The following is a 14003-nucleotide window of genomic DNA, read 5'->3' as shown; positions in this document are numbered from 1 at the left end:
TATACACTATATTTATCACATACATATCTATATATAGATATCGATACATATAGAGAGAGAGATCTATATATATATATATATCTATCTACATACATATACCGTATTTTTCGGACAATAAGTCGCAGTTTTTTTTCATAGTTTGGCCGGGGGTGCGACTTATACTCAGGAGCGACTTATGTGTGAAATTATTAACACATTAGCGTAAAATATCAAATAATATTATTTAGCTCATTCACGTAAGAGACTAGACGTATAAGATTTCATGGGATTTAGGGATTAGGAGTGACAGATTGTTTGGTAAACGTATAGCATGTTCTATATGTTATAGTTATTTGAATGACTCATTACCATAATATGTTACGTTAACATACCAGGCACGTTCTGTTGGTTATTTATGCCTCATATAACGTACACTTATTCAGCCTGTTGTTCACTATTCTTTATTTATTTTAAATTGCCTTTCAAATGTCTATTCTTGGTGTTGGGTTTTATCAAATACATTTCCCCAAAAAATGCGACTTATACTCCAGTGCGACTTACATATGTTTTTTTCCTTCTTTATTATGCATTTTCGGCCAATGCGACTTATACTCCGAAAAATACGGTATAGATCTATATATATATTTATTTATATGTTTATTTTATTATTTTTTTTCCAGTGTGGCCCTCAGAGGAAAAAGTTTGGACACCCTGATGTTGCTAATGAGCATAAAAAAAACAATTATTTCGCAACTTTTATTTTATTTCCTTCAAAACAGGAAGAAAAAAAAATGCTGTGTCAGCTCATTAGCAGCAAGTAATTATTTTCCCAAATGATAAGTGGAAATAAGAAAACCCACAGCATGAATACATGAATGATGAATAATCAGTCATTCAGTGATGGCAGTTCAATCATAGATTCATGATTCATTCTAAAGAATAATAAAGTGCAATAAGTTCATGGAGGAATCACAACCAGGGAAGAACTTTTCTCCTTCTGGTGCTTCTTTGTCCTCCTCACATCTTGGCTCATCTTCACGCTGGATGAGGAGCAAAGACTACTCTCCCGTCTCTCACCTTGGTCCTGGTCTTCCTCCGTCCTCGCTCTCTCCTCCTGGCCTTCCTTCAGCATCTTCTCCAGCTTGTACTTCCTCCACTGCTCCTCCCGGCTCTCGGCTTTGGGTCTCACCCTCTCGGCCCTTCGGCTCACAGAGGGTCTTGGAGGCAGACTGGCGGCGCTGGTCTTGGACCAGCTGAGCTCCGAGCGTCCTTGTGGTCTTCCTGAGGCGTGAGAGCGAGGTAGTCGGTCGTGGTGGTGTTCCGTACTTGCTGGATCCTCCTTTGAGTTTCCACCGAGAAGAAGCGAGAGTCCGTCTTCCTGTGCCGAGTCCTGGTCAGCGTGATGATTGGACAAGAGATGACTTGAAGACTCCTCGTCCCTGATGTCACCACCACTAGAGGGACTTGCTTTCTCAGCACCTTCCATGGTGGTCTTCTGGTCCAGACTCTGTGATGATGAAAGGACTTCCTGTTGGTTGTCATCACCGTCTTCTTTCTCGTACTGCAAGAAGGGAACCTGAGAGAAAAGACAAACGTTTACCACCAAGTACCACCTCAATATGTACTGGACTCTCCAAGTACCACCTCACTAAGTACTGGACTCTCCAAGTACCACCTCACTAAGTACTGGACTCTCCAAGTACCACCTCACTAAGTACTGGACTTTCCAAGTACCTTCTCACTAAGTACTGCACTCTCCAAGTACCACCTCACTAAGTACTGGACTCTCCAAGTACCACCTCACTAAGTACTGGACTCTCCAAGTACCACCTCACTAAGTACTGGACTCTCCAAGTACCTTCTCACTAAGTACTGGACTCTCCAAGTACCTTCTCACTAAGTACTGGACTTTCCAAGTACCTTCTCACTAAGTACTGCACTCTCCAAGTACCACCTCATAAAGTACTGGACTCTCCAAGTACCACCTCACTAAGTACTGGACTCTCCAAGTACCACCTCACTAAGTACTGGACTCTCCAAGTACCTTCTCACTAAGTACTGGACTTTCCAAGTACCTTCTCACTAAGTACTGCACTCTCCAAGTACCACCTCACAAAGTACTGGACTCTCCAAGTACCACCTCACAAAGTACTGCACTTAATGCCATAATGAGCCACATTGAAACACAGTAGCATAGTAGGCCCAAGTATTCATTAAAAACAAGTACATTTAACATTTCTGGCCACTGTAACTTTACACACAGTTTGAACAGTAACAATGTTTGAATATTTAATTGTCATTCTTTGGTGTACCACTAGATGGAGCCCACGTACGTCAGTTATTATTATTTATGCTGTCCAACATATTTATTTCCTCAGATTAATCATGATTAATCACAGGTTGCGTATTTCCAATGAACCTAAAAAAGACCATCATATTTGGACACAAATGCTTCATCCAGGAAATTTTTTCACATGTCATTTATTTCCTGTATGTTGGAGTGACATGTACACGCGTCCATCCAGTCTGATCTGAGACCTGATCGCTGACCGTAAAACTACCCACAATGCCGTGCATTACGTGATTCATCTGTGTAAGGTGTAAACCTGGCGCCAGGTCGTAGCCATGTGTGTGTGTGTATGTATATATATATATATATATATATATATATATATATATATATATATATATGTGTCTGTGTATATATAAGTGTGCACGCACACACACGCACACACAAAAAGCACATTCTGGCCAGAGAATGACCTTGTCCGCATGACTCACTGTTCTCCCTTCTCGTTTTCTCTTTTGAAAGTGTCGACTCCTTCATTCCAGTTAACAGTGAACCATTGTCTCCACTGTGTTGCTGTCATATGCTCTCCCCTCCCCTCCAAACTGAGCCTACTCCCTCCCTCCCACCTTTTATGCAGTGTATAAAGAATAACGCATCTCTCTTCCTATTGTGCACTCCTTACATAATTTGCTATGAATGTGACCTGTGCTTTTTGAAAAGCTCGAGCTTCTCAAATCTAAGAAAACATTTTTTGTTTGACTACTTTATTAGAACATTTCCAATACAATTTATTTGTGCCGTTACTTTAAGTTTTTCTGAAATACATTATGTGACTAGTGATGTCATCCACAAAACCTCCACAAACAGGTCCACATTTGTTTGCGCTGCAAAAATGTTTTGTGTAACTATTTATAGTTTTTGTAATGGGGCTGTTTATGAATAACACGTTAACATAAAAACTATCAGAGAAAAAATGTTTGCAGCAGAAACGAACGGGACACGTTCGGGGAGATTTTGACAAGATGGGAGTCACTAGTCAGAAAATATATTTTAGAATGACTTAAAAACCATAAAGGCACAAATTAACATTTTTGCATCACAAATGGATGGCAGTTATAGTTTCATATCTGCAATCATAACCTAATAATTTACACTTGTGTGAAACACTGTGATGTGCGAGCAACTTGGATATTTAATGATCTACATTGGAAAATAAAGCTGAGTGATATATTTATATACAAACCCTGTTTCCATATGAATTGGGAAATTGTGTTAGATGTAAATTCAAACAGAATACAATGATTTGCAAATCATTTTCAACCCATATTCAATTGAATGCACTACAAAGACAACATATTTGATGTTCAAACTCATGAACCTTTTTTTTTTTTCGCAAATAAAAATTTACTTAGAATTTTATGGCTGCAACACGTGCCAAAGTAGTTGGGAAAGGGCATGTTCACCACTGTGTTACAGGAATTCTTTCCCATTCTTGTTTTATGTAGAGCTTCAGTCGTTCAACAGTCCGGGGTCTCCGCTGTTGTATTTTACGCTTCATAATGCGCCACACATTTGACGGGAGACCGGTCTGGACTGCAGACGGGCCAGGAAAGTACCCGCACTCTTTTTTTACGAAGCCACGCTGTTGTAACACGTGATGAATGTGACTTGGCATTGTCTTGCTGAAATAAGCAGGGGCGTCCATGAAAAAGACGGTGCTTAGATGGCAGCATACAGGTAAAAGCCAGTAAATTATTTTGAAAAACTTGATTTATTTCAGTAATTGCATTCAAAAGGTGTAACTTGTACATTATATTTATTCATTGCACACAGACTGATGCATTCAAATGTTTATTTCATTTAATTTTGATGATTTGAAGTGGCAACAAATGAAAATCCAAAATTCCGTGTGTCACAAAATTAGAATATTACTTAAGGCTAATACAAAAAAGGGATTTTTAGAAATTTTGGCCAACTGAAAAGTATGAAAATGAAAAATATGAGAATGTACAATACTCAATACTTGGTTGGAGCTCCTTTTGCCTCAATTACTGCGTTAATGCGGCGTGGCATGGAGTCGATGAGTTTCTGGCACTGCTCAGGTGTTATGAGAGCCCAGGTTGCTCTGATAGTGGCCTTCAACTCTTCTGCGTTTTTGGGTCTGGCATTCTGCATCTTCCTTTTCACAATACCCCACAGATTTTCTATGGGGCTAAGGTCAGGGGAGTTGGCGGGCCAATTTAGAACAGAAATACCATGGTCCGTAAACCAGGCACGGGTAGATTTTGCGCTGTGTGCAGGCGCCAAGTACTGTTGGAACTTGAAATCTCCATCTCCATAGAGCAGGTCAGCAGCAGGAAGCATGAAGTGCTCTAAAACTTGCTGGTAGACGGCTGCGTTGACCCTGGATCTCAGGAAACAGAGTGGACCGACACCAGCAGATGACATGGCACCCCAAACCATCACTGATGGTGGAAACTTTACACTAGACTTCAGGCAACGTGGATCCTGTGCCTCTCCTGTCTTCCTCCAGACTCTGGGACCTCGATTTCCAAAGGAAATGCAAAATTTGCATGGTTGGGTGATGATCCCTTTTTTGTATTAGCCTTAAGTAATATTCTAATTTTGTGACACACGGAATTTTGGATTTTCATTTGTTGCCACTTCAAATCATCAAAATTAAATGAAATAAACATTTGAATGCATCAGTCTGTGTGCAATGAATAAATATAATGTACAAGTTACACCTTTTGAATGCAATTACTGAAATAAATCAAGTTTTTCAAAATATTCTAATTTACTGGCTTTTACCTGTATACCTGTATGTACCTTTCAGCATTAATGGTGCCTTCACAGATGTGTAAGTTACCCATGCCTTGGGCACTAATGCACCCCCATACCATCACAGATGCTGGCTTTTCAACTTTGCGTCGATAACAGTCTGGATGGTTCGCTTCCCCTTTGGTCCAGATGACACAATGTCGAATATTTACAAAAACTATTTGAAATGTGGACTCGTCAGACCACAGAACACTTTTCCACTTTGCATGAATCCATCTTAGATGATCTCGGGCTCAGAGAAGCCGGCGGAGTTTCTGGATGTTGTTGATAAATGGCTTTCGCTTTGCATAGTAGAGCTTTAACTTGCACTTACAGATGTAGCGACGAACTGTATTTAGTGACAGTGGTTTTTTCTGAAGTGTTCCTGAGCCCATGTGGTGATATCCTTTACACACCGATGTCGCTTTTTGATACAGTGCCGTCTGAGGGATCGAAGGTCACGGTCATTCAATGTTCGTTTCCGGCCATGCCGCTTACGTGGAGTGATTTCTCCAGATTCTTTGAACCTTTTGATGATATTATGGACCGTAGATGTTGAAATCCCTACATTTCTTGCAATTGCACTTTGAGAAACGTTGTTCTTAAACTGTTTGACTATTTGCTCACGCATTTGTGGACATCCTTTCTTGTGAAAGACTGAGCATTTTTTGGGAACCTGTTTTTATACCCAATCATGGTACCCACCTGTTCCCAATTAGCCTGCACACCTGTGGGATGTTCCAAATAAGTGTTTGATGAGCATTCCTCAACTTTATCAGTATTTATTGCCACCTTTCCCAACTTCTTTGTCACGTGTTGCTGGCATCAAATTCTAAAGTTAATGATTATTTGCAAAAGAAAAAATGTTTCAGTTTGAACATCAAATATGTTGTCTTTGTAGCATATTCAACTGAATATGAGTTGAAAAGGATTTGCAAATCATTGTATTCCGTTTATATTTACATCTAACACAATTTCCCAACTCATATGGAAACGGGGTTTGCACATGAATGTCACATGTCGACAACAGGAAATAAACAGGAACCAGACGTGCAACACTCGCTTTGTTTCCGTCATAAAAAAACACTTATTTCTTGTGACCAAAACTATCTTGGTATTTTTCAATGTGCTCACAATTTTCAGTACTGAAATCTTTTAATCAAGTTGTATTTAAAAAACAACACATTCAAAATGATTTTCTTTGTAGAACAATCATTATTGTAGATAACATGTTTTTCATGTACAAGTATAAGTCGAAAGTGCACATGAAAACAACACAAGCATTACAAACAAAGTCATATGGCAGAAACTAAATAATAATAATAATGTGAACATTGTGCAAGATGGGACCTGATGGCCACAAGACGTAACTGCACTTTTTGTCCATATAGATAAAAACAGTGTTCATATTTCAGATCCATCCATCCATCTTCTTCTGCTTATCTGAGGTTGGGTTGCGGGGGCAGCAGCCTAAGCAGAGAAGCCCAGCCTTCCCTGACCAGATGTCAGAACCACCTCATCTGGCTCCTTTACTTTGAGCTCCTCCCGGATGACAGATCTTCTCACCCTATCTCTAAGGGAAAGCCCCGCCACCCGACAGAGGAACCTCATTTCGGCCGCTTGTACCCGCGATCTTGTTCTTTTGGTCATAACCTTTCAGTTATCACCAGAAGGACAAGATCACGGATCACGGGTTTATGACCATAGGTGAGGATGGGAATGTAGAAATTGAGAGCTTTGCCTTCCGGCTCAGCTCCTTCTTCACCACAACGGACCGATACAAGGTCTGCATCACTACAGACGCCACACCGATCCGCCTGTCAATCTCACGATCCACTCTTCCCTCACTCGTGAACAAGACTCTGAGGTACTTGAACGCCTCCACTTGGGGCAAGATGGCTCTCCACCGTTTTTTTATTATTATTTGAGATCTCGTCTTACACATGAGGCTGAACAATTACAGCCAAAATAAAAATCACTATCATTTTGATCAATATTGAAATCACGCTTATTAATCAGGATTATTCATCATGTTTGGTAAAACAGTGTTGACACCATCATGTCATTTGTAATATCTAATAAAATGCTATGGATAAACGTTAGACAATATTGTTGATTTTGTTTCTATAATAGTATCAACATGTGAGCTTTTTCCTCATTACATGATGCCTTTATCTCTAATTTTACATTTTCATAGAGAGAAGTATTTTTTAACTTATGTACATTTACATGTACTAATGCAGCGTTTCTCAAAGTGTGGGGCGCGCCCCACTGGTGGGGAATAGAGACATGACAGGTGGGGCGCGAGGAACGGGAGGAAATTTCACTTTACATTTTTTTTTTAAATTATTATATTCTTAGATTATTTTTTTACTATGCTTTCATTTTCTATACACACTGTAAATCACTTTGTGATTCTGTCTGTGAAATCCGCTATATAAATAAATGGAAATTACCGGTACTTATTTTTACTGTAGGCTTTATATTTCTCGGTAGGAACGAAAGTTTGACAGACATAGCAACAGTAACTAATGGGGGCGGGGCTAAGCGGAACAAACTTTCGCGCGGATGGGTAGCAGGCTAATGTGTGGATCACAATTACACAAATATATACATTTGTGACTCGCACCTCAAATGTCGTCGAGCCAGAGCCAGCGCCTGCAGAGAAACAAAAATCTGACGGGCACACACTGTGTCATTCACCGGGAAGCACTCGCATCAAGGCAGCTCAGCCCCGAACTCAATGAGGTTTTAACAGATGTTGTGAGCGCGGTAATTTTGATCAAAACACGACCACTGAAAGCGCGACTGTTCTCTGCACTGTGTGAGGAAATGGGAGCTGATTATACAGCCGTGCTGTTTCACAGTGAAGCAAGGTGGCTCTCCTGGGGGAAAGTGCTGTCACTTGTCCTGTCTTGCCAAATGCATAGCTCCTCCTTTTTTTTTTTGCAAAGATTGCAAAGTGGCACTTTTATTGTATTTATTATTGAACTTGATGCAAGTTATTTGATTTATTATTGAACTTGATGCAAGTTATAACACTTTTTTTTTTATTTATTATTGAACTTGATGCAAGTTATAACACTTTTGTTTTATTTATTATTGAACTTGATGCAAGTTATAACACTTTTTTTGACTTATTATTGAACTTGATGCAAGTTATAACACTTTTTTTGATTTATTATTGAACTTGATGCAAGTTATAACACTTTTGTTTTATTTATTATTGAACTTGATGCAAGTTATAACACTTTTTTTGATTTATTATTGAACTTGATGCAAGTTATAACACTTTTGTTTTATTTATTATTGAACTTGATGCAAGTTATAACACTTTTTTTGACTTATTATTGAACTTGATGCAAGTTATTTGATGTATTATTGAACTTGATGCAAGTTATAACACTTTTATTTGATTTATTATTGAACTTGATGCAAGTTATAACACTTTTTTTTTATTTATTGAACTTGATGCAAGTTATAACACTTTTGTTTTATTTATTATTGAACTTGATGCAAGTTATAACACTTTTTTATTTATTTATTATTGAACTTGATGCAAGTTATTTGATTTATTATTGAACTTGATGCAAGTTATAACACTTTTTGATTTATTATTGAACTTGATGCAAGTTATAACACTTTTTTGATTTATTATTGAACTTGATGCAAGTTATAACACTTTTTTCGATTTATTATTGAACTTGATGCAAGTTATTACACTTTTATTTGATTTATTATTGAACTTGATGCAAGTTATAACACTTTTTTTGATTTATTATTGAACGTGATGCAAGTTATAACACTTTTTTTGATTTATTATTGAACTTGATGCAAGTTATAACACTTTTTTGATTTATTATTGAACTTGATGCAAGTTATAACACTTTTTTTGATTTATTATTGAACTTGATGCAAGTTATAACACTTTTTTTTTTTTATTGAACTTGATGCAAGTTATAACACTTTTGTTTTATTTATTATTGAACTTGATGCAAGTTATAACACTTTTTTTGATTTATTATTGAACTTGATGCAAGTTATTTGATTTATTATTGAACTTGATGCAAGTTATAACACTTTTTGATTTATTATTGAACTTGATGCAAGTTATAACACTTTTTTGATTTATTATTGAACTTGATGCAAGTTATAACACTTTTTTTGATTTATTATTGAACTTGATGCAAGTTATAACACTTTTATTTGATTTATTATTGAACTTGATGCAAGTTATAACACTTTTTTTGATTTATTATTGAACGTGATGCAAGTTATAACACTTTTTTTTATTTATTATTGAACTTGATGCAAGTTAACACTTTTTTTGATTTATTATTGAACTTGATGCAAGTTATAACACTTTTTTTGACTTATTATTGAACTTGATGCAAGTTATAACACTTTTTTTGATTTATTATTGAACTTGATGCAAGTTATAACACTTTTGTTTTATTTATTATTGAACTTGATGCAAGTTATAACACTTTTTTTGATTTATTATTGAACTTGATGCAAGTTATAACACTTTTGTTTTATTTATTATTGAACTTGATGCAAGTTATAACACTTTTTTTGACTTATTATTGAACTTGATGCAAGTTATTTGATGTATTATTGAACTTGATGCAAGTTATAACACTTTTATTTGATTTATTATTGAACTTGATGCAAGTTATAACACTTTTTTTTTTATTGAACTTGATGCAAGTTATAACACTTTTGTTTTATTTATTATTGAACTTGATGCAAGTTATAACACTTTTTTTGATTCATTATTGAACTTGATGCAAGTTATTTGATTTATTATTGAACTTGATGCAAGTTATAACACTTTTTGATTTATTATTGAACTTGATGCAAGTTATAACACTTTTTTGATTTATTATTGAACTTGATGCAAGTTATAACACTTTTTTTGATTTATTATTGAACTTGATGCAAGTTATAACACTTTTATTTGATTTATTATTGAACTTGATGCAAGTTATAACACTTTTTTTGATTTATTATTGAACGTGATGCAAGTTATAACACTTTTTTTGATTTATTATTGAACTTGATGCAAGTTATAACAGTTTTTTTGATTTATTATTGAACGTGATGCAAGTTATAACACTTTTTTTGATTTATTATTGAACTTGATGCAAGTTATAACACTTTTGTTTTATTTGTTATTGAATTTGATGGAAGTTATTTTATTTATTATTGAACTTGATGCAAGTTATACCACAGCTGCACAGTTATTTTATTTATTATTGAACTTGATGCAAGTTATACCACAGCTGCACAGTTATTTTATTTATTATTGAACTTAATGTTATTTTATGTTATTGAGTTCGAATGTATACAACTTGATGTTCAATAAATTTTAAAATGTTAAAGCTTGGCATTAGCGCTCTGTTGGGGCGATGGGGGCAGGTGGGGCTTGAAAACTCCCCCTTGTCCAAAGTGGGGGATGACAAAAAAAGTTTGAGAACCACTGTACTAATGTGTGTACATCATTACTGATAGTGGCGCACCACCACAACAAAAATAAAGTTTACGTGAAAACAAATTAAATATAATGTATTCGAGCCTCCAGAAAAATTCACGCAAAGTCTGACGCAATTTTTAACATTTATTGCCAATCTTATGATAACTAGCCCAATTCCAACATGTTTTACTTCCGGTGCACACACTTTTTAATATATATATATATATATATATATATATATATATATATATATATATATATATATATATATTTATTAGGGGTGTGGGTAAAAATCGATTCAAATTCGAATCACGATTCTCACGTTGTGCGATTCAGAATCGATTCTCATTTTTTTAAAATCTATTTTTTATTTAATTTTTATTTTTAATTAAATTTCTTTTTTTTTTTTAAATTATTCAATCCAACAAAACAATACACAGCAATACCATAACAATGCAATCCAATTCCAAAACCAAACCCGACCCAGCAACACTCAGAACTGCAATAAACAGAGCAATTGAGAGGAGACACAAACACGACACAGAACAATCCAAAAGTAGTGAAACAAAAACTAATATTATCAACAACAGTATCAATAATAGTTACAATTTCAACATAGCAGTGATTATAAATCCCTCATTGACATTATCATTAGACATTTATATATATATATATATATATATATATAAAAATAAAAAAAAGAACAATAGTGTCACAGTGGCTTACACTTGCATCGCATCTCATAAGCTTGACAACACACTGTGTCCAATATTTTCACAAAGATAAAATAAGTCATATTTTTGGTTCATTTAATAGTTAAAACAAATTTACATTATTGCAATCAGTTGATAAAACATTGTCCTTTACAATTATAAAAGCTTTTTACAAAAATCTACTACTCTGCTTGCATGTCAGCAGACTGGGGTAGATCCTGCTGAAATCCTATGTATTGAATGAATAGAGAATCCTTTTGAATCGTGGAAAAAAAATGTTTTTGAATCGAGAATCGTGTTGAATTGAAAAAAAAAAAATCGATTTTGAATCGAATCGTGACCCAAGAATCGATATTGAATCGAATCGTGGGACACCCAAAGATTCACAGCCCTAATATATATATATGTATATATATATATATATATATATATATATATATATATATATATATATATATATATATATATATAAGTATATGTAATATTTTTGGCCACTGTAACACTAAATAAATAAATAAATGAGCAGCACTGTGTTTGAATATTTTATTAAGTGATTACTTATCGTACCACTAGATGGAGCCCACGTACCATTAGTGCCAAGTTTGAGACTCTCTGTTGTAGACACTTTAAAAACTCTCAACAAATAAAATTGTACAATAAGCAGCAACAATTTAAACATATAGCAAAACTATATAATATAAAAATATATGTCAGTACTAATCAATACAAACACAGACTTGTTTTTAAATGTATGTCAACATTTTTTGAGCTTTTTTAAAGAAAATCATATAGAAAATTATGCAAAATATATGGCAACTTTATGGTGCCCACGCCCTCACCCCGCCCCCACAGGTATGTTGGCAATCTAGGGAAAACCCTATACATGTAGATGATGTATCGGGACAGATCCTTTAAGAGTTTCAGCAGAAATATGTCGTATAGGAATTAACTATACACCATAAAATTTTAACAAAATGCTTTTTTCACATGAATGGTTATTCAAGTAATACTGTTGTGACATGCAAAAAACAAGTAATGTAAAACAACATGTTTACATTTTGATATCAAAATAAAACACAAAGCAGTTTGGCTAAAGAAGATAAAATCTAATAAACAAGCTCTGTTCTTCTCTAACAACACCAAGTGGTTCAGTGCAACAGTTTGGCCAACAAAAATAAACAGGAGTTATACCTCCCATGTCTAATACACAATCTCTGTGTTTCACTGACAACACAGCCTGCGTTTAATTCGAAGAGATGACAAAAAATTATAGCTAGTATTGATGTTATTGGAACACTGATAAAGTTAGCAATTAAATAAAGGAGGGGTGAACATCCCAGTAAACAAACTGCAGATTTTATAAACAAGTTGTGACAACGTTCACGACACATCCCCTGCTGCATGTTTCCTCACATCATTAACTCTCAGTCACAGCAGGACGCTGTGTTGGGAAAATGAAACAGACATCTCCTCCACGGTATACTTTTAGTGTGAGACAAATGCCTCCAAACGGTCCACACCTGTCGCCATCTGATAGCAGCAGTGTGCTCTTGAATGCACACCCAGACTCCACATAAAGCAAGTAAAACGTAGTAAAACGAACCGATCGGCTCCGTTTAGTCAAAGGGAAAATCTGAGGAGCGTGTAGTCGCCGCCATGTTTTCTAAAGCCAAACAGTGATAGTGCACATGCGTCGGGGCTGCTGCGACTCCGTTTCCAAGAAGTAAGCGTCAGAATAATTGTATATAAGTTATCACACAACTTGTTTTCCCATGAGTTCAGGTTGACCTGCGAGAAGACAAAAGCTGTCTTTGATCTTATCATGCAAAAAGCCTACCGCTTGTAAACCTCCACTGTGTGATGGGATGCGACGTGGAGGTGTCGGTTTCTTTGATCTATTGGACAGCCACAGGAAGGACCCAAAATCTACAAGCACCGAGGGGGCAAACCTGACACCGCTCCAAGCACCTTTTTGTTTGAACTGTTTATGACCCAATGCAACAGCTGTTTATGGCCCCTCCCCATAGAAGCAGCTGCAGCTATGTAATCAGGAAATGCCCAAATAAAAGAGGAGGCGTGGAGCTCCCTCCTGAAGAGTGTGGGGCGATATTGTACGAGGGTGCAAGTGCACGCGCTCTCCTCATGAGCTAAATTGAATCCTGTCTCTGTTTGATTCCTTGCTTCTTGTCTTTGTTTAATAGATAGTTCGGTGTATGAACCTGACAGTAAACAGTGTTGCCTAAAAAGCATTAATAAATGACGGTTTTTACGGTAATTAGACGGTATTAGTAACCGTCTGGAATTTTTCCGAGGTTCATCTCTGTGTGTGTCCATGTATTTTAAAACGCAACTTGGTTGAAAGATTTCAGGGTAAAAGTACTCTCGGAGCACATTCAACAATACCGCAACATGACGTTGGTAAACATTAAAGAGTCACACACCTGCACGACTTCACGTATGCCGAGGCCTTCATGACGCAGGTGTTGCCGTGGCAGCGTCGTCATGGCAACCGTTGCCTCTGCAAACTCCTCACTTCCTGTGCAGTCCGCTGGGAGAGTGCCGCTGTCGCACAAAAGTTAAAAATGAGGAAGTTGTCATTCGTGCAAATTTAAACACACTCAGAAAATGATTAATGCAATCATGTTGGCCAATCCAATGTTTCCCATAAATTTATGTACTTGTGGCGGTTCCAACAAGTCAACTATTTTGGAGGAGATAATATCAA

The 14003-nt window shown here is 36.1% G+C and overlaps 1 protein-coding gene across 2 annotated transcripts in view; it reads right to left on the bottom strand.

Annotated features, from left to right (window-relative positions):
* Positions 1 to 674: 674 nt before the first annotated feature.
* The window catches only part of LOC133620273 (uncharacterized), a 94137-nt gene continuing 80808 nt past the window's right edge, over positions 675 to 14003 (bottom strand). Inside the window, exons 18-19 of one of the 2 annotated variants that reach the window (XM_061981610.2) lie at positions 13720 to 13840; positions 675 to 1555 (exon numbers count right to left, since the gene is read on the bottom strand). In XM_061981610.2, coding sequence (XP_061837594.1) covers positions 938 to 1555; positions 13720 to 13840 — 739 coding nt within the window. In that variant the 3' untranslated portion in view covers positions 675 to 937. The remainder of the gene's footprint in view (positions 1556 to 13719; positions 13841 to 14003) is intronic. The other variant, XM_061981611.2, reaches the window with a different exon arrangement.

The sequence above is a fragment of the Nerophis lumbriciformis genome, linkage group LG24, assembly GCF_033978685.3.
Source record: "Nerophis lumbriciformis linkage group LG24, RoL_Nlum_v2.1, whole genome shotgun sequence".
Classification (NCBI taxonomy): Eukaryota; Metazoa; Chordata; class Actinopteri; order Syngnathiformes; family Syngnathidae; genus Nerophis; species Nerophis lumbriciformis.
The sequence above is the reverse complement of the archived record's forward strand: the minus strand, read 5'-3'. Positions and strand labels throughout refer to the sequence as shown.